The sequence below is a fragment of the Thalassophryne amazonica genome, chromosome 4 (assembly GCF_902500255.1).
Source record: "Thalassophryne amazonica chromosome 4, fThaAma1.1, whole genome shotgun sequence".
NCBI lineage: Eukaryota > Metazoa > Chordata > Actinopteri > Batrachoidiformes > Batrachoididae > Thalassophryne > Thalassophryne amazonica.
In genome coordinates this window covers 46,342,161-46,363,887 of record NC_047106.1, presented here as the reverse complement: position 1 = coordinate 46,363,887, position 21,727 = coordinate 46,342,161, and the positions used below count along the sequence as shown (strand labels likewise).

At 41.3% G+C, this 21,727-nt stretch overlaps 2 protein-coding genes and 1 long non-coding RNA gene across 3 annotated transcripts in view; 1 reads left to right on the top strand and 2 right to left on the bottom strand.

The window, feature by feature from the left end:
- Positions 1–778: 778 nt before the first annotated feature.
- LOC117508162 lies at positions 779–8,922 on the bottom strand. Its single transcript, XR_004559998.1, has 4 exons — positions 8,782–8,922; positions 8,475–8,485; positions 5,965–5,970; positions 779–789 (listed from the first exon to the last, which is right to left on the bottom strand). It is a non-coding gene; the product is annotated as an uncharacterized LOC117508162 (long non-coding RNA).
- Positions 6,803–8,224, bottom strand: LOC117508161 (E3 ubiquitin-protein ligase rnf152-B). Its single transcript, XM_034167829.1, has one exon. The coding sequence runs from the start codon at positions 8,186–8,188 to the stop codon at positions 7,418–7,420; it is 771 nt and encodes a 256-aa protein (XP_034023720.1). The 5' UTR covers positions 8,189–8,224; the 3' UTR covers positions 6,803–7,417.
- sgpp2 (sphingosine-1-phosphate phosphatase 2) overlaps positions 8,228–21,727 on the top strand; it is a 34,354-nt gene continuing 20,854 nt past the window's right edge. The window contains exons 1-3 of the mRNA XM_034167827.1: positions 8,228–8,287; positions 12,323–12,541; positions 19,612–19,767. Of these exons, the coding sequence (XP_034023718.1) occupies positions 8,228–8,287; positions 12,323–12,541; positions 19,612–19,767 (435 nt within the window). The remainder of the gene's footprint in view (positions 8,288–12,322; positions 12,542–19,611; positions 19,768–21,727) is intronic.

Genomic DNA, 21,727 nt, shown 5'->3' with positions numbered 1-21,727 from the left:
AAGGACGTTGGTTTTGGTTTTGTACATTTTATTTAGGCACAGGGGAAAAATAAATTGTTTTTGTTGTTGGAACCGCTTTCTGGTTATTTTTAGCGCTGGGTTCTGTCTGACGCAGGTTCGCTCCTCAATCCGCGTCAACACATAACAGTAGTTCTCTGGGGGGGTTGTTTGTTATTTTTCTTTTATGCATTTCTGTTTGTATTGTGTTTGTGGGGCTGTGTTGGGTTTTGGCGTTTGGGAGTTTTTCTTTTCTTCCCGGGGTTTGATGGGACGGTCCCCTGGGGAGGTTTGGGTGGGTTTTATGTTTTTTTCTGTGTTGGAGTGTATTGGGGTATGTTTTGGGGCTTTTGTTGATTCCAGCCGGCCTTCCAGCTGCGGTGCCTGTCCTGCTGTCTGTGGTGGACCTTGGGAGCGTGGTGCTGTCTACTTCCTGACGTGGACCCCGGAGGGAGGTGCTGTTCTCGGGCCTGGTCTGTTCGGTCGCCGGGAGGCTTCCCGTTGATGGGGGGGTACTGTTGTGTGTTGGGGGGTGTGGCTGGATGTTTTGGTGTTCTTTTCTTTTCTTTGCTCCTCAGGTGGCATGGAAGCTGATTTGTCTGTGGAGAGGGTGCTGGCTGGGGAGTCCTCGCCCTCGTCGGCATCATGTGTAGCGCCTGTGACTGGTGCTCACGTGCAGCCTTGGAGACTTTCAGCTGGGGCGGATGGTTGGATGGCGTTCTGCTTTTGGGGCATGTGTGATTCAAGCAGAACTGCCGGGAACTCGACTTTGTGATGTTCGTTTGTGAGACGCTGAGGACCGCGCCTGGGTTTGACACATCGAGCCCGTGAAGCAAGGAAGGGTGAGGACACATGCTGTCAGCACACATTAAAGGTAATTAAGTATTTGACTAATTGTTGATAGTAACTTGGTGTTTTGTTACGCAGTATACTTGAATTGTGATGAGAATTGTGCATTTGCTTCTCACTGCTGTGGCGTGCAGGATAAGTGATCCTCCACTTGTTGTGAGAAGCTGCTCATTTGCATAAAGATAAAAAGTACAGACCTGAATGTGTTGCTGATAGCGTGTGTCTTTTGAAAGATATTGTTGTAACTGCTGACTTACCTCACATCTTCTTTGCTTCACAGAGAGTCAGTTTGTCGTGTCCACCTGGGGGGTGTTTGTCTGGTGGTAGTGGGTCCAGGAGCGCCGGACTTCTCTCCTTGCGGGCGCTGGAGAGCGTGCCAGCAGTCACTCCTCCAGAAGGACGTTGGTTTTGGTTTTGTACATTTTATTTAGGCACAGGGGAAAAATAAATTGTTTTTGTTGTTGGAACCGCTTTCTGGTTATTTTTAGCGCTGGGTTCTGTCTGACGCAGGTTCGCTCCTCAATCCGCGTCAACACATAACATTAATATCCAGTAAAAGAGCATTAAAATTCATTTTTGAAACAGTCTTACAACATGGGTTTTGCCTCAAAACATCACAGTAATCAGTTTAACTGTAGCTAATTAGAAACCAGAGCATATCCTGAGTACAAAGGCTTTATTGATTTAGTGGTTAGATCAGTTCCTTGAGGAAGACTTGTTGGCATGGCGACAATAAAAAGATGGTGTGTGATAGGGGTGTAAAAGTTTGGCCTAAAACATCTACATGCCCTGAAGATAAATACAGCTGGATGGTAAGTAGGTCATATTCTCTTCTTTCTACACCAACAGTGTGAAAACATTCTTAAAAATATGAAGGAAAAGCTGCTGAATGCTCGAATTTACGTCTAAAAGGGAGCCTTGTTTGGCGCGGCAGACGTATGTAGAAAAACGTGTTTGTAATACTAAAACATCATCATTCGGCCAGTGCTGAAAAAAAATTATTTACTTTTAATCAACCGTCCACGTTTACATAACTGGACCAACATGAGAAATTAAACTAAACGCACAGTTGGCGTTTATACTGTTGTACTTGTAACACCCCTAGTTGACCAGTAGAGGGCACATGTGCTGCATAGCAGAATTAAGTTGAATCTAAATCAGTTCATTATCACTCAGTAAAAGCAGTACTATGGCCTTTCTCCTCTCATTAATACCCAAAAACATTAATTATGACCTCACCATACTGAGACAAGCGGGGATATTCATGTTTTCTTTATTACTGAAATGTGTTTATGTATGTAAAACAGCACATAAAGAACATTTCTCTGTGCAAATACGTTTGGTACTTCAACATCAACCACAGTTGTGCATAAAACCACCTTCTAGGTCCTCTGAAATAAATACAATATGTTTACACTTCAAACGCACCCTACTGTGCAAAAAATAAAAAGTGAAAATGCATCACTTAAAGCCGGGGAATTCAGGGTTAAGCAGGAAATGTTCAACACTTTCAAAATTTATCCAAGCTGACAAATTAGGATAACATGGCTGAAGGGGAATTGGACAAAAGCACTTTGATCTCTCCAAACTGATTGTTTGTCAGTATCCGGCCATAATGCAACGATATTCCAATTCAGACGCTTCACTGACCACAATACATTTGTCAATAATCAGCCTGCACTCTACCACAAAGAAGGTATCACATGTTGGAATATTTCAGAATGCTATAAATAAATAATGTCTACAACATCAACATACACAACACTGTAAATATATTTTAAAAATTCTCAGAAGAAGCACTGAGCGCTATTTTCAGTTTGTACTGTTCAGGGACATTTTGAGTTCAGTGCATTTCTGTTTTAATTGTATTGTGTTAGTGCAGCAACTGAAAAAAATAAGATAAAAACTTTCACAGCTCATACATAATGTGGTGGACTCTTCTTCGTGTTTAAAGACTTTCACTATCTCAGCCATAGATGGCAGTTTTCTTCCTTAATTTTCCAGATTCGAGTATAATCCCTGAAGAAGCAGAGTGATACTGAATACTTTCTTTTTGCTTGCTGTGTCTGATCCATCAGGATACATTTTCACATGTGGCTTAGAAGAAGGAAGAATTTAAACTTGGAAGCAGCACTGATTTAAAACAGACATAAACATGGGCATAGCTAGGGGTTGAATTTGAGATCCCCCACCACCACCACCACCACCAACAGACACACACACACACACACACACACACACACACACGCACACGCACACAGCAAAAAACACAAAAAATCCAGTCATAGTGATTGTAGAAATGAGACTTGGATACTTTGAATCAAATGAAGCGACTGCTTGAGAAACTAATTCGCTGTTTGGAAATACTTTTAAAAATGCGTTATAAAGTTAGTCATTATTTTGAGACACCGAAAACCTGAAATGGGGAAAAAAACAAACTTTAGAAAATAGTGTTTCAAAACACTCAGAACTCTGAATGACAAAAATGCTTCAAAGAATGTGTCACTGCTCAAAACTGTAATTTCAACATTTACTTTGATAAATGATTTGCCAAAACGTTCAAAACACTAAATGAAACACAAATAAATAAATACATCAAAATGAGATAATTGCTTTATAAAGTTGGTCATTGTTTTGAAACAGTTAAAACATTAAATGAAGAAGAAGAAAAAAAAACTTGAGCAAATTATTCAGTGTTCCAAAACACTTCAAACACAGAATGGCACAAATGATTCAGAAGATGGGTTACTGTTTTGAAAGGCTCAAAACTGTAAATTTGCCGGTTATTTTCATTAATCATTTGCCCTTTTCAAAATGGTCGATGCACTAAATGAAAGAACATCCTGAGAAAATGATTCACTGTTTTGAAATATTCCAAAAACTAAATACTTTATAAAGTTAGTCATTGCTTTGAAACATGTTAAACAAGAAAATACTTTAGAAAATTATGTAGTGTTTCAAAACACTGACACAACTGCTCAGAGGATAAAACAGTTACTTTGCCAATGATTTACCATTTCAAAATGCATTAAAAGGTCAAATGAATTCATGCTCTTTATTTTTGTTTTGTTTTAAAATGCTCAAAACACTGAAATGGTGGCATGTAGACAACAATGTGAAATCCCATGTTTATATATATATATATATATATATATAATGATTCACTATACATGTCTTGAAATTTAATTGAAAGTTACTTCAGAAAATGATTACCATTTTAAACTCTCAGAACACCAAATTAAACAGCTGTTTTGAAAATAATTGTGTTTTAAAATTCCAACATTACGATGAATTTAAAAAAAGCTTTCACTGATTTAAAATGCTCCATAAACTAAATGAAAATTGTACTAGCTTTTTCAAAACTCTTTCCAAAATAGTTTTAAAAACTTTTAAAAGTTTTAAAAACTACTTTTAAAACTACTAATTACTTCAGACCATGATTCTTTGCATTGACATACTCACAATATAAAATTAAATAATTGCTTCAGAAATAGATTGTTTTGAAATGTGTGAAACACTAAGATGGTGGCATCTAATAGAAGGTAAACATAATTCCTTGGTTGCTGAAATAGTTTAGTTTCAAAACACTGTTGTTTCAAAAAGCGACAGTCGATATCAAAACACCTGCAATGCAAAATTAAACAATTGCTTCAGAAAGTGATTTACAGTTTTGAAACACTTAACACACTAAATGAACCAATTGTGCCATTTTTTAATGCTCACAACACTATGATGCTTGGCAGTGCCCCCTACCCCACCAAACAAAAACCTCCTGGCTACGCCCCTGCTTACAAACTGTGTTTTTCCTTCAGTAAGACACTTCAAGCAAAGCCAGAGGCAAAACACATTTTCCAGTGTAATATGAAAAGTATCTAATTGGGGAGCCAGCTCCTCGATGAAAACCCTATTGTAAACATAAGACAGACAACAGAATGAGGACATCTTCTCCTTTGGAGACCTGCATATGATTCTGACCTTGATGACTAAAGTCAACGTTGCTTCATTCAAGTAACACAATGCCCCTTCCAATAAGAAGTCTAAATAAAGAGGATAGCAGACCTTTCAGTAGTCTAACATGCACAAAAGCACCTAAACACCGGGTCAACGTAATCATCTGAACAGTATCCTGTTCATAGGCGGCTCCAGAATGGTGGCCAAGGTGGTCACTGCCCCAAAATTATGTTTTTAACCAGCATGCTTGTTAGAAAAGCTGTGTTACTATTTCTTTAATCCAATCACTCACAATGACTCACCGAGATGATTGGTATAAAGGTTAAACCATCAGTAAAACAAGCACACCTTTTTTCCAATCAGGGATCTACTCAAAGCACAGCAACTGATGCTTTGTAATGTTCAAATGTAAAATGATAACCCTTTAATCAATGTTACCGGTTCAGTCCATCTACAAGATGAGATTCACATGAGGTTTGGTGAAAGTAGTCATAATGTGCAAAACTTTTGTATTCTGCAGTTTACAGTTGAATATAGTTGTAGTAAAGTGCTACAAGTCTGTACTTGTGTTTGTAGAAAGTTGCATGCTTTAAACAAAATTTAAACAGGGAAAAAGCTTGATTCAGACTTCTGTGAGGGATGTCTACATCTGGACTCCTGCTTTCTATACGACACATGCACAATGAGCTCAGCTGTATTCTGTGAGGCACACCCTCACAATCAGTAGGAAAGAAAAAGGAGCGATGTCCTCGCTATGACAGTTTATAAGCCTGTCCAGCACCAGCTATTTATTTAAACAGTACATTCAGAAAAGTACTGTTCCTTTGAGACATGTTGTTGTTCTCATCACCTCAGTGTCTAAGGGGTATTTTCCCCTAGGCTTTTGCCAAAGCCCAGGCATGTACCGTATAAAATGCAGTGACTGAAGTAGTTAATTAGCCTCCCATTTGTTAACAAGATTATTCAAAAAGAATTCAATTTATTTTATTTATATAGCGCCAAATCACAACAATGCTGCCTCAAGGCGCTTCACACGAGTAAGATCTAACCTTACCAAACAACAAGTATTATCATCCTGTAAATCTTGAAATTAAAAGGGCATATAATATGAATCAGTACAAACAGAAAGTTTGTTTTGCACATGTAATATCTCATAGACCTGTCTACCACTTACTGAACAGTGACACCTGCTGGACATGTCTGGACTTATATGAATTATTGCCACATGCATGATGAAATTAGCACATTTTATCTCCAAGGCCTAGGTCTGGTCTAAGCCCAGCATGGTTTGTGGCTACAAACTTGCTTTGAAGACACCTATAATAGACTGATGAAAATATGCATAATATAGAATGCCCCATTTAATATTCCTCTAAAACAAGAGCACCTCTTAGCTTTTATTTTTAAAGCCCTTTTTAATATTACCTTGATTTCACCATGTTAATAAGGCTGAACTCAAACAAGCAATAAGATGAAACTTGATTATCAACATATTTTAAAACTCCGAAGATCTTGCCGTTTTGTTTGCAACTATATTCAAATATAATAGTATCTTTTCCTCACTAGGCTCAAAACTTACAATTTTAATAAAAATCAGTTCATTTATTTTGGTCATACTTGGGTAACACCTTAGTCTTCTTATTGAATGTAAAAATATTTGCCAGTACTGCACAAATGTTTTAGGCACCCTAGAGTTTGTGTTTGCTTTTCCATTTTTCTTTTATCTGGGGTGAGCTAAAATATTACAACAAAATGTAAGATTTTCTCCCTTTCATTAAAAAAATCAAGTTAAATCTTTGTTTTAATTTTTTAAAGCAATGCCTTCATAGTTATGTTGTCCTGTACATTGCAATGAAAGGAAAGCTACACATAATTACCAAAATAAGAATGAGTGTAAAATCTTGATTAAATGTACAAACCTTGAGACAACTAAATTATGTATTTTAAAAGATTTTTTTTAAATTATTATACCATTTACTTATCTTAACTTAAAATATTTGATAGCTTTTTGTTAAACACTTTAGTCACATTAAGCATTTGCACTGTATCATACAACATTCAGCCTGTCCTTGGCCACCCCATCTGCACCGCCTGGAGCCGCCCCTGCCGGATAATCCTGATTTGTTAAAAAAGTAAGTTTTAACACGTGGTAAATAAAACTATGCCTGAAATTACAAGGGAGTGCTGTTTTTAAGAAAGGTTAATTCACCATTGTCCTCACACTTCTCGTCTATTTACATGTTGGATTGTGGATACAACTCTTAACATTTTAGAGGTTTCACCATTAAAAAATATATATGTACAAGAGTGCATTGTTGAGAAGTGTGACTGATTATCATACAGTGAGCAGAATAGTGCATATTATCTATATAGCAGGAATAATGTAGGGCGGGGATCGAACAAATAAAGACACTCCACATTCAGTCATTTCATCCATCATCCAGCCAAGCGCGCAACAGAAGGGAGAGGCAGCGGCCTACTGCTCCAAATAACAACATGAAGGCTTTCGGGTGCTTGGTATTCTGCTAAAAGGCCATTTTGGAAGGGGCATTAAAAAAAGGTAACGCGGTCAGGATCAAGTACACGCATACGCATGCCGCTCTCCGTCGTCACACCATCATCAGGCGTTTCTCCTGGAGTTGCTGGTGGCGGACGTGCGGCCCGTCTCGTGGTCCGGTCTGTATTTGAGCCAGCAGATCAGCCACGTGACGACCACCGAGAACATGGCCAGGATGCTGGCCACCGACAGGCAAATAGGTCCCGCCGGCGACGGAGTGTTGCTGTGACTGTGCACGAAGATGAGGCCCATGAACAGCAGCACCAGCATGGACAAGAAGGAGAAGATGACGCACACGCAGCCGGTGGTCAGCGCCACTCTCTTGCAGCTCTGACAGCTGTCGTAGCGCACGGAGTCCTGTGAGAGGGTCGTGGCCGTGGACACAGTGGTGGACGGGGTGGCCTGGCTGGCGCTGGACGCCCCCGACGCCTCCTCCCGGCGGAGCGCGATCAGAGCTGGATGCAGCGGCGGAGGGTAGGGAGGCAGCGCGTCCTGCGGGAGCGGGTCCGAGTCGATGTAGAGCGGGAAGTCCTCCGTCACCTTGGTGTTGTTGGGCAGGTTCTGTATCCGGTAATCCGGCACCGGAGTGCGGTGGCGGCAGATGGGGCAGCTGATGCGCCACGGCCGCTCCTCCCGGAGGTGCAGCGTGTTCAGACACTCCTCGCAGAACGTGTGCAGACACTCCAGGATTTTCGGAGCCCGTCGGTCAAGGTCGAAGTAATTGTAGCAGATTTTGCATTCGTACTCCTCGTAGGGACACGCCGAGGAGGCCTGGCCTGGGGGTTCCGCTCCGTTTGATGCCAAATCTACCTCTGCCATGTCATCTTTCGCCATTCACATTCTCCGGTGAACACAAAGGGAGCTGGCGGACAGATGCTGATGACGGTGCACGTCTCTCCTCCTCCTCCTCCTCCGCTCATTGACGATGTTGATGTGCGTGTAATCCCCGCTGTGTCCGTTAGGTGTTGTGATGAACCCGCACTCAGGTTCCGGTTAAATGTTTAAAAGCTCTAATTTTATTACGGGCTGTGTGGGAGCCGATGACGTAATGGTGGTGACTCTGGTGCGCTCTCAAAGTCCCATTAAAGAGATCCTGACGTTTTGTCGTTTTTTTAATTACAAATAAAAAATCTCACACAAAAATTGCTTGGATCACTAGATTTAGATCTGATACGTCGAATAACTACGGCTACGTTCACATCACCAACTGAACACACCACAATCTGATTTTTAGGCCAAATATCTTATATATATATATATATATATATATATATATATATATATATATATATAGCACTGCTCACATGACAAAAGTCAAGGTGACAATTTGCATGAATCTTTTCTAAGTAATTACAACTCACCATCAGACTTTTATAGTCATACTGACTCAAATATACCGAAGCATTTCACTCAAAAAACTGACTCACTGGATTGGATTTCCATCTAACAAATACATGTAGTCCCAATTCATTTAAATTATCTTGTATGGATGTGCTTTTTTTTTAGTTGGGGCTACATATATTTATTAGATGGAAATCCTGCACATAACTGAGTTGAGTTCATCCAGTGAGTCATTTTTTTAGTGTAGTTTAGTACATTTCATTTGTTGTGTTCTCTACAAGCATATTTAAAGGCACAAAGTTTACTATAATTAATTTAACCCCCCCCCCCACATACACATACACACACTCAAAAAATGGCTCTTTGGATGAACTCAATTTAATTATGTGCAGGATTTCCATCTAATAACTATATGTAGCCCCAGCTCAAATAAAACACATCCATCCATGCTTTCTTTAAGTTGTCCTGTCTTTTTGTTAGTGCCACCGTCTCTAAACCATACAATATAGCTGATCTCACTACTGTCTTGTAAACTTTCCCCTTCACTATTGCAGATATTCTTCAGTCACAAATCACTCTTGCCACCTTTCTCCACCCACTCCACTCTGCCTGTGCTCTCTTCTTCAATTTTGGGCAAATTGAACATAATACAGTGGTTGTGCCCTCTGCTTGTGTCCTCTGTATCACTGGAGGAGATGAGTCTTACCGGGATGAGGTGGAACAGCTGGCAGTGTGGTGTAGAGAAAATAACATGCTCCTGAACCATCCCAAACCAAGAAGCTAATCATAAACTTCAGGAGTAACAAAGCAGGCTTTCAGCCCATTATCACTTTTTTTTGGGGGGGGGGGGGGGGGGGCTGTGTGGAAAGGGTCAGGGACTTCTGTTTCCTGGGAAGCCACATAGAGGAGAAACTGACCTGGGACAGGAACACCACACAGCTGGTAAAGAAGGCACAGCAATGACTCCACTTTCTGAGAATCCTCAGGAAAAATAACATAAACCAGAGACTGCTCGTGTGTCTTTACCGCTCTACCATGGAGAGCATCCTCACGTACTGCCTCTGTACGTGGTTTGCCAGCTGCATGGTGGCAAACAGGAAACAGCTCCAGAGGGTTACCAAAATGCCCTCTACCCATACTGGAGGACCTTCACGGCTCTTACTGTCTCATGAGAGTGCTCAGATTTCTGGAAGACATGAGCTCAGAAGATTTGTCTGTAGAAACTATGTGATATAGAAGATGGATTATCAGGATTTGGAAATGAATTTATGTCAAGAAGAAGCCCAATGTGCTGCTGCTCTCGAGGAAGAATTGCTTTGTCTGGCTGCAGGAAAGTTGCTAGTGTTCACTACTTGGTGAACCAAAAAGAACTTTAGCGACACATGTTACTACCGTATACAAATGCTAATAAAAAAAAAACATAATTCTGATTTGAGCTTCCTGAAAAACCTGGACTTGAAACAGGTCGGGACACCGGCTGGAGCGTGGCTATAAATGCTTTGTGACATGTGAACATTACAGTATAAAGGTCGGGACAAACACTCAGCACGACTACAAGACTACCAGCCCTACGGAGCTAAATCAACGCCAAAAGTTTTGTAATCTGAAAATAAAAAAGGTTGAAAAAATAAATTTTGAAACTGAAAATTAAAGTTTTGTAATCTGAAAATAAAAAAAGATTGAAAAAATAAATTTTGAAACTGAAAATTCAATGTTTGTTCTTGAATTTTATAATCATTTAAAAAGTATTATCAAAATAAAAATAAGTGTAAGATATATATTTTTCAGTTTAAAATACATTTTCGATTCAGCTCTGTAATTATTTTGATCAAATAATTTATTTTCATTCATATTTCTTTTTTTCACCTTCAGAGCTTTTTTTCACTTTCAGATCTTATTTTTTCAGTTTCAAACTTTTGGCCCCGTTCTGGCGTGGGAGGGCGTGGCTTCGATTGAGAGGGGCATGAAATTGTGAGGGACAGGAGAGCAATTAGTCCTCACATGATGTTGCGTTCAGGAAACGTGGGTACTTTGATAGATTATGACAACACTTTCTCTCCACTGTATTGTCTTGATGCCTGTAAATAAAGTGATGCTAAAGATGTCTATTACAAGTAATTCTAGACCACTCTTGGTCATTTTTGATGTTTAAAAACTGGAAAATATGCAATATTGTAAAGTTTAGCACCTATATCTAAAAACCGATGTGTCCCAAATCCACACAAGACTGTAAACGCAGGCGCAGCATCGCCACATGACAATGAGGCAGGTCGCTCATTTTACAGGCTGCCAGCAGTTATTGTGCATCAAGCAGTGGAGTGTTACGAGCTTTTTAAGTGACACACAGAGAGACCTGGCTCAGCAGATCTGAAGGAAGCTTTAATATGGCCACAAACAAACAGACCGCCCGGAAATCCAAATACAAAGCCGCCCGGAAGAGCGCTCCGGCTACCGGCGGTGTGAAGTAGCCTCGGCGTTACCAGAAATCCACCGAGCTGCTGATCCACAAGCTGCCCTTCCAGCACCTGGTGAGAGAAATCGCTCAGGACTTCAAGACCGACCACCGCTTTCAGAGCTCCACTGTGATGCTCTGCAGGAGGCCAGTGAGGCTGACCTGGTCGGCAGCTTGTGGATCAGCAGCTCGGTGGAATTCTGGTAGCGGTGGGCCTGTAACGTTGGGGCTTCTTCACACCACCAGTAGCCGGAGCGCTCTTCCAGGCGGCTTTGGATTTGGATTTACGGGCGGTCAACTTTGTTACATCGTCATTAAATTCACTATTCGGTACAACATATGGATCCACTGAACCAACTGCTACACATCGATCACAATAAACAGCTTTATCTCGAGGGTTTAAAGCCTCGTAATAAGCTTTCATTTTCTCTATTTTCTTTCACGCCCCAGCCGCATAGTAAATAAACGACGGAGACGGGAGCAGAGTCATTATCTATCAAAGGACCCACGTTTCCTGAATGCAACATCATGTGAGGACTGATTGCTCTCCTGTCACTCACAATTCCACGCCCCTCTCAATCGAAGCCACGCCCTCCCACGCCAGAACATGGCCAAAAGTTTGAAACTGAAAAAATAAGATCTGAAAGTGAAAAAAAAAGAAATTTGAATGAAAATAAATTACTCGTATTTGATCAAAAAAATTACAGATCTGAATCAAAAATTTATTTAAACTGAAAAATATATATCTTACACTTATTTTTATTTTGATAATACTTTTTAAATGATTAGAAAATTCAAGAACAAACATTGAATTTTCAGTTTCAAAATTTATTTTTTCAATCTTTTTTATTTTCAGATTACAAAACCTTAATTTTCAGTTTCAAAATTTATTTTTTCAATCTTTTTTTATTTTCAGATTACAAAACTTTAATTTTCAGTTTCAAAATTTATTTTTTTCAATCTTTTTTTATTTTCAGATTACAAAACTTTTGGCCTTGATTTAGCTCCATACAGCCCCGCCCTCTGAGCCACGCCCCCTTTACGCACACCTGTGGCGCACAGTTGCCGCACCTGGACACGCATCACCTTCCTTAAAAAACAAAAACAAAAAAACCTGCTGTGAACTAAGATTCATCGCGCTCTGTGTTTTTCTTTTTTTTAAACCTAACATGCAGGAGCTCCTGGCGTTCCTCGGTGACTCGGAGGTTGTGGCCCGGTTCCAGAGACGGTGTGGACTCTTCCTCGTTGAAGACGCGCAGCGCGGCGCGAGGAAGGCGCGCGCTCCGTCCACGCTGGGTCCAGAGAAAGCGCGTGCGCAGCTGAACGGAACACGCGACCACCATCAGGACAAAAATTCAAACTACACCTCCAAGCACAGCGGGTGTTCCGTGGATGTGAGTAATTTACAGCCTCCGTTTGACGCACAGTTTAAAGAATGTAGGAGAATGTTTGTTCAGTTTGTGGCACCGGGGAGTTCTAGATGTCAAGTTCACAGCTGGTGAATTTTTCTAAATAAAACTCAGCGAACATTTGAATTTATTTAGAGTTTGTGCGACTAAAGCCTGACTGGCTTTTCTTGTTTGTCGAGCTGTGCGCCTCAGATCCTCACTGACAGCTTGTGTTGGATGTTTACATTCTTCTCCTCTTTCTCTCTCTCAATTTTCTTGGTGAAATGAATTGATTTCTTTCTTACCTTTGTAACTGGAGTGTACGTTGGTATTTTAGTATAAGCATATTTGTGCTCTCAGGGTATTTAATTGTATATCTGTATTTACTCAAAGTGTGATTGTCTCCACATTTAATGCAGCATAAGTGTTGAAAGTGACACTTTTCAGGGTCGGTTGCAATGTGGAACTCTTTGTTCAATGTAATCTGGTGCAGTGCATCCTGAAAAACAGGATGTTAAAAGACTTCCCACTTTTGTTTGCAACCTTATTAAAACGTTAATAGTCAAGCCTCTTGAGTGTTCTCACCTAGTTGTGTTGTATTGAGAGAAATCCCTTTTTTTTCATTCATTTTCTGCATAGCTGGGTCTGGGTCACTGTGACAGCAGACCAATCCAACACTTCCCTCTCCTAGCCCATGCCCAAGTCCTGTCACTATTTCTGGGGGATCTGGAGACATTCCCAACACATCTGGAAAATATAATCCCTGGGTCCCAGTTGGCCATGCTTGGAAGACCTCCCCAGGCAGGCGACCAGCATCCTCACCAGATGTCCAAACCACCTCGGCTGTCTCCTTTCGATGTAAAGAAGCAGCGGCTCTACTCAGAGTCCCTGCCAGACAGTTGAGCTTCTCACTCTGTCCAGCAGTGTAAATCCAGATACCTGGCGTATCGCCGCCTTATCATGGTGGAGGGGTTTGTGTGCTCCAGTGAACCTGGGAGTTGTGTTGTGTGGAGCTTTAGCTCCTGGTAGGGCCACCCTTGGCAAACTGGTCCCAGGAGAGGAGACAGACAAAGGGTGATCCAATAGACCAGGGGTATTCAATTCCAGTCCTCGAGGGCCGGTGTCCTGCAACTATTAGCTGTGTCCCTGGTCCAACACACCTGAATCAAATGGCTGAATTACCTCCTCAGTATGCAGTCAAGTTCTCCAGAGTGCTGCTAATGACCTCATTAATTGACTCAGGTGTGTTGAAGTAGAGACACATCTAAAAGTTGCAGGAGACCAGCCCCTGAGGACTGGAGTAGAATACCCGGCAATAGACTCTTTGTGATGGACACCAAAAAGGACACAGTCACCTCACTTAGATTATGGAAACCGGGGCCTCCTCTTGGAGCCGGGCCTATTTGGGGAGCTCAAAGGTGAGCGCCTGGTGACCAGTTCTACAACCGTGGGGCTCAATTGAGTTCAGCCTGAGAAAATGTGGTGTCACCTCCATGAAGAGGTTGGACAAAGTCACCATCAAGTCACTCTCAAGTCATGAATCAGCAACTCTCAAGTCATAATGATCACCAGTTGTTTGCAAGCTGACTTGAGATTTGACTTGGGACTTGCAGATTGATGACTTGACAGTGACTTTGTCCCACTTCTGCCTCCATGTGGGTTCATCACCTACAAGGGGCGTGTAAAGGATCTGGTGCACTGTATTGCGGAGATTGGACGAGACCACACAGACTGACACTCGGTTATGAGAGAAATCCCTTTTTCACAATTTGCTGAAAAGGAAATACACGAGCATCGGTGGATCACGTGTTGAAGGTCTAAATGAATGCAAAACCGTGTTTTGTTTTGTTTTTTCTCCCATACCTTAAAATGGCAGAGTGTTGTTGTTAACATGTTATTGTATATTATGATTGCCTACACATATATTGCTTGCCAAATGAATAATCTTCTCTATGGACCGTTTTCCCACTGGTGGCATTCATTCTGTAAATTTCTGCCAAAAATGCCATGTTCACCTTTGTTACTCACATTTTGCAAGGTGAAACTCAGATTGAAATGCGTTTGTGCAGTATTTTGGCGAGCCACGGTATTCCTCTGTGCTGATCATGCAGAAGCCAAAAAGTTGTATATCACTGGGTTAGACACAGTTCAATACATTTTGCAGAAAGAAAACAAACACCCTCTGCCTTAGCTGTTTTTTTTTTTTTTTTTTGTTTTTTGTTTTTTTTCTTTGCTAATAGTAAATTAAATGTCACTTCTGCTTTGGTTAGCTTACAAAAAGGTTCATAACATCCTAGCATCCAATGGGCAAGAGGCAAGAGCACACCCTGAACAGGCCACCAGTCTACCACAGGGCTAGGACATTAGACATGCACACACTCACAACTACGGTTGATTTAGAGTCACCAAATGGTAAATGGACTGCATTTATATAGTGCTTTTCCATCTGCATCAGACGCTCAAAGTGTTTTACAAATATGCCTCACATTCACCCTGATGTCAGGGTGCTGCCATACATGGTGCTCACTACACACCGGGAGCAATAGGGGATTAATGACCTTGCCCAAGGGCCCTTAGTGATTTTCCAGTCAGCCGGGGATTTGAACTGAGGATCTTCTGGTCTCAAGCCCAACACCTTAACCACTAGACCATCACCTCCACCAAGTGGGAGGAAGTGGGAGCACCCAGAGGGAACCCACACAAACACAGGAGAACCTGCAAACTTCATGCAGAAAAGACCAGCTCAGAATCGAACCTGGGATGTTTTTGCTATGAGGCAACATTGTTAACCACTAATCTGCTCTCGTACCCTAAAAGTAATCTTTTTTAAAAAGAAGATTGCTTGCAAGTAACCGTTTCAAAGGTGAGCACAGCACTCAGAGGTTTAACAGTTGACAATGTTTTAGTGAGTTTCAGTAGTATCAAAGTTAGTTTCTTGACTTTGATACTGCAGTGCACCCTGGTCTTCAGTATGAACATTCTGTTCTCTTGGTGTCTTTTAAATGAATTTGTAGTTTCATAAAAGTACAGTGCAGTCTCAGTAAAGAAACATGCACTTCTAATGTCTTGTAGTCATATAATGTGTTGAAGTCCGTGCTGAAAAAGTAGGATCTTAATACTGAACGAGGCAACACCCACTGTCACCTGTGCTTATTTATTTACATATTAAAGAGCACAAGTAAATGTCCTCTACTTTGCTCAAACAGCTACTAAGCAGATATTTGGACTGTTTGTCAAGTCTTTATTTCACTTCTGCATCAAATCACCACAAATTGAAAAACATACCTGTGTGGGGTTTTGTTTGTTTGTTTGTTTTTAGCACCCCTGCCTCATATACATATGAAAATAAATATATTCTGTAAATGCTCACCTGTTACTGAATCACAAAAAAGGGTGTTTTCATCTGTGTCAAAGGTCAAGGCAATCATTTTCAGTAGTAAATGTTATAATAAAAGTTATTGAAGCACAAACTTTGCTGTGTTGCTTGAGAGGTTATTAAAACAAAGAGCGGTGACTTCATTAGGGTCAAAGCTCAATGCAGGGTTATAGCTTCCTTTTGTGAAAAAAATATATTTAATTGGAGCAAACGGAGACTGGGAGTCTTCAAATAAGTGAAGCACAAAATCTGCTCTTTGGCTTCAGAAGCTGTTGAAATACAGTGAGTGGTGATTTTTACTGGGGTCAGTTCAGTACAGGGATCAAAGTTCATTTTCTGGAAAAAAAAAAAAAGGTGATTTGAGGAAACAGACACTTGGGGTCTCCAAATAATCAAAGCACAAAAAATGGCCTTTAACTTCAGTGGTTATTGAAATAGAGTGAGGGGTGAATTAATTGGAGACAAAGGTCAAAACATGTTTATCGCTTCATTTTTGGAAAAATTGTTTAATTGGAGCAAACTGAAACTTGGGGTCTCTAAATAATTTGAGCACAAAATCTCCATAGCAGTTTCAGTGAAGGGTTATTTTGTTGGTGTCAAAGATCAAAACAGACTCATAGTTTTATGTTCTGAAAAATGCAAACAGGAGAACGCAGAAAGTTGGGGTCTCAAAATACACAAAATTGTTTTTTTTTCCTGCAGTGTTGAATGCAGTACAGTGAGTGGTGACTTCATTGAGGTTAAAGGCAAAATAGACATGTAGATTCATTTTCTGGAAAATTTTTTGTTCAGGGAATTTTAGTAGAGAAGCTTGAATCTTCCACTGGACTGGGTTGCTTGACGCGAGGACGTTTCGCTTTAAATCACAGAAGCTTCCTCAGCTAAACTTCTTGCTCTGGTAGTCTGACTTCTGTCTTGACTCTTGTACAGAAGAATAAACAGAAGCCAACAAGAGCTGGAGTTTTTTTTAACCTAACCAGACCCCTCCTACCGAGAGGCCGACTGCTATAGACTAGTGACTAAACAATAGCTCTAATTAGTACCTATTGTGCTCTAGTTAGCACCCTCCTAATGACAGGGCAGCTGTCCCTCCTAATGATGGGACGGAAGCCTCTCCTGATGGCTCACCTTGACGACTCTCCTGATGATGTGAATGACTCATTACCATGAACAAAAGACTGAAACTGCTTTGACCCGAGTACCCCATTGTAAACAGGGGACAAAGCGTGTTTCAGACCCCCTCCCCGGTTAAGGCTGGGTTTCAACTGTTTCACATAGAATGCTTCCTTGGCACCTCTCTCAAACCATTTCTTCTCTCTGGCTAAGATTTTAACTTCCTTGTCCTCAAACGTGTGGTTAGTGTCTTTCAGGTGGAGATGAACTGCAGACTGAGGTCCATTTGCACCCTCTCTGCGGTGCTGGTATAGCCTTTTGTGTAAAGGTTGCTTAGTCTCACCTATGTAGTGTTCATTACAGTTTTCCTGATATCTGATACAATACACTACATTGCTCTATTTGTAACTAGGGATCCTGTCCTTAGGGTGAACTAATTTCTGTCTCAAGGTGTTAACCGGTTTAAAGTAAACTGGGATTTTGTGCTGTCTGAAGATCCTCTGTTTTTTCCCTACTCCTGCTAAATAAGGGAGAGACACTCCTCTTCTTCTTGTCGCCGTCTCCTGTCTATCTGGTCTCTTTGTTTTCTGGGACTTCTGCACTTTGTCCAGGGACCATCGTGGGTACCACTCACTCCATGTACAGATTGGCCACAATGGGGGATACCAGAGACCCCATCGCACAACCATGGATCTGCCTGTAGTAATTCCCCCTAAACAGGAAATACGTGGTGTTAAGACAGATCTCCAAGAGTTGGCAGATGTGGAGTGGGTGGAGCGAGTGGAGAAGACAGCCTTGACGTCTTTCACGGGCATCTCTCCCAGTCACTGGTTCAGATATGTCGATGACACATGGGTTAAAATCAAGCAACAGGAGGTTGAGGACTTTACAGAACACATCAATTCGGTGGATTCCAATATCAAGTTCACACCTGAGGATGCCAGAAACAACCATTTAGCCTTCTTGGACTGTGATGTTACGATTGGAGAGAACAGGCAGCTCCAGACAGGGGTTTACAGAAAACCCACTCACACTGACCAATATCTGCTCTTTGGCTCAAACCACCCCCTTGAACACAAGCTCGGGGTGATCAGGACTCTTCAACACAGAGCCCTACAGGTGCCCACAACTGCAGAGGGAAGGGTTAAGAACAACTTGTACGGAAAGCCCTCACAGTATGTGGGTACCCATGATGGTCCCTGGACAAAGTGCAGAAGTCGCAGAAAACAAAGAGACCATATAGACAGGAGACAGAGACAAGAAGAAGAGTGTCTCTCCCTTATTTAGCAGGAGTAGGGGAAAAACTACAGAGGATCTTCAGACAGCACAAAATCCCAGTTTACTTTAAACCGGTTAACACCTCGAGACAGAAATTAGTTCAACCTAAGGACAGGATCCCTAGTTACAAACAGAGCAATGTAGTGTATTCTGTCAGATGTCAGGAAAACTGTAATGAACACTACATAGGTGAGACTAATCAACCTTTACACAAAAGGCTATACCAGCACTGCAGAGAGGGCACAAATGGACCTCAGTCTGCAGTTCATCTCCACCTGAAAGACACTAACCACACGTTTGAGGACAAGGAAGTTAAAATCTTAGCCAGAGAGAAGAAATGGTTTGAGAGAGGTGTCAAGGAAGCATTCTATGTGAAACAGTTGAAACCCAGCCTTAACCGGGGAGGGGGCCTGAGACACACTTTGTCCCCTGTTTACAATGGGGTACTCAGGTCAAAGCAGTTTCAGTCTTTTGTTCATGGTAGTGAGTCATTCACATCATCAGGAGAGGCTTCCGTCCCATCATTAGGAGGGACAGCTGCCCTGTCATTAGGAGGGTGCTAACTAGAGCACAACAGGTACTAATCAGAGCTATTGTTTAGTCACTAGTCTATAGCAGTCGGCCTCTCGGTAGGAGGGGTCTGGTTAGGTTAAAAAACTCCAGGTTTGTTGGCTTCTGTTTATTCTTCTCTACAAGAGTCAAGACAGAAGTCAGACTACCAGAGCAAGAATTTTAGCTGAGGAAGCTTCTGCGATTTGAAGCGAAACGTCCTGCTATGGAAACCACCTGGACAACTGAGAGCCTACACAGAAACATTCAAGGAATTTTGTTTTTAGGTCATTAATGCTTCAGTTTCCGAACAAGGGTACAGTTATAGCCTGTAAAATTGTATCACAAATAATTTTACACCAAAATTCAGTGCAGATGAGAAGCAGTTCCAAGGATGAAGCAGAATGTCCACCAAAGCATGTTTGATTAGAAGAGAAAGTGGCTGTGTGATTGGGCTGCAACACCATAGTAGACTGTTTGTTTATACATAGTGTGTGGTAAATGGTGGACTGTAGCGGTTAATGTAGCGGCCTTCTGGTCGGAGGGTCACAGGTTTAAACAGCCAGTGGGACAGATGGAGGTGGGTGTGAAAGTTTTGGAGCAACAACACATACCTCAGCTTTACCACCACAAAGATACCAATGTTGCTTAAGTAAATGAATGTGAAGCATCTTTGTAAAGATCTTTGAATATCTACTCTCAGACAGAAAGCTGCTATTGAGCTCCAGTCAGTTTACATTATACGGTTTGTTCTCGACAGGGCACCGCTCAATATGAGGTCAGAAACTGGCTGCTCCACTTCCTCTTCCTGTTCTCGGCAGGCCTGGGTCATGAAGTCTTCTACATCACCTGTGTGCCCTGCATCCACTGGAACCTCGACCCCTTCCTCTGCCGCCGCCTGGTCAACATCTGGACTGTGAGTCACACACAGTGCATGCACATGCACTGGATAGTCCATTTCACAAAGACACCTCTCATTGGTCTCTTCAACTTTCATCATTCTGCCTCTTCATTGACCTCTCTGTGACACCACCCTGTCCTCAGGCCTGGGGCTACTGGGGCCAGACCGCCCAGGCCTCGCTAACATGGGGAGAGGCCACAGAGGTGGTCAGTAGAAACAGGCTGTTATAATCTCACCTTTGGATATATGTATACAGTGGTATGTAAAACTTTGGTCACCCCTGATGATTTCCATGATTTTCCTTTACAAATCATTGGTTGTTTGGATCAGCAATTTCAGTTAAATATATCATATTGCAGACAAACAGTGATATTTGAGAAGTGAAATGAAGTTTCTAGGATTTACACAAAGAGTGCAATAATTATTCAAACAAAATTAGGCAGGTGCATAAATTTGGGCACCCCAACAGAAAAAAAAAATACATCAATATTTAGTAGATCCTCCTTTTGCAGAAATAACAGTCTCTATATGCTTCCTATAGATTCCAGTGAGAGTCTGGATTCTGGTTGAAGGTGTTTTGGACCATTTTTCTTTGCAAAACATCTCAGGTTTGTTGGTTTCCGAGCATGGATAGCCCGCTTAAAATCACACCACAGATTTTCAGTAACATTCAGGTCTGGGGACTGAGATGGCCATTCCTGAACATTGTACTTGTCCCTCTGCATGAATGCCTTAGTAGAGTTTTAGCAGTGTTTAGGGTCGTTGTCTTGTTGAAAGATCCAGCCCCGGCACAACATCAACTTTCTCACTGATTCATGAACATTGTTCTCAAGAATCTGCTGATATTGACTGGAATCCATGTGACCCTCAACTTTAACAAGATTCCCAGTACCTGCACTGGCCACACACGCACACAGCATGATGGAACCATCAACAAATTTTACTGTAAGTAGCAAGTGGTCTTTTTTTTTTTTTTTTTTTTGGAATGCTGTTCTTTTACAGCCATGCATACCACCCCTTGTTATGTCCAAATAACTCAATTTTAGTCTGCAGCACCTTATTCCAAAATGAAGCTGGCTTGTCCAAATGTGCTTTAGCATACCTCAAGCGACTCTGCTTGTGAGGTGTACGCAGAAAAGGCTTCTCTGCATTACAGCATCTCTTTGTGCAAACTGCGCTGTATAGTTGAACGATGCACAGAGACACTATCTGCAGCAAGATCATGTTGTATGTAGGTCTTCGGAGCTGGTCTGTGGGTTGCGCAGAGATGGAATATAAAATTCATAACCATCTGTTCATTAGTGTATAATTACCTACTCAAGGAATCATCATTTTTTTCATGGTCTTGGAAAGAGGATGTTGTTGTGAGGGGGTCGTCCCCATCAACACCCCTTAGATAAAGGTCCACTTTTGAAGAAATTTTTCATACCAACAGAATACTACTACTGTTTATGATGATGATGATGATAATAATAATTTTAACAACTAAAATGTTCTGCACTGTTTAATTAATGAGCTATGTAAAAATAAGTTTACTTATTTTAACTTTTCTGCATAACTACATAACTGATGTCTAAACTCAGGCATTACTGGGTCTGTTTGGGGTTCCAGCTTGAAGATCAGGTCATTTAGAGTTCAAGCAGCCATAAATATGAAAATGATTATGGCTCTTGGGGTTCATATGTGTTTGATACCTGTTTGAAGTTCGATCAACAGCTAAACTCTGTCAAAGCAAGTTTTATTTATTTATTTATTTATTTGGTCCCCCCGGCTATGTCTTCTGGCTAAATTAAAGTCCTTCTCCTCAGTAGATGTGATCTTCAGACAACCATTCATGCTTTCATCAGCTTCAGACTTGATTACTGTAATGCACTTTATGTTGTTTTAACCAGTCTTCTCTTGCACATCTAACTTGTGCAAAATGCTGCCACTTGTCTTTTAGTGCTCACTTCCAGAAGTGAGCATATTACGTCTG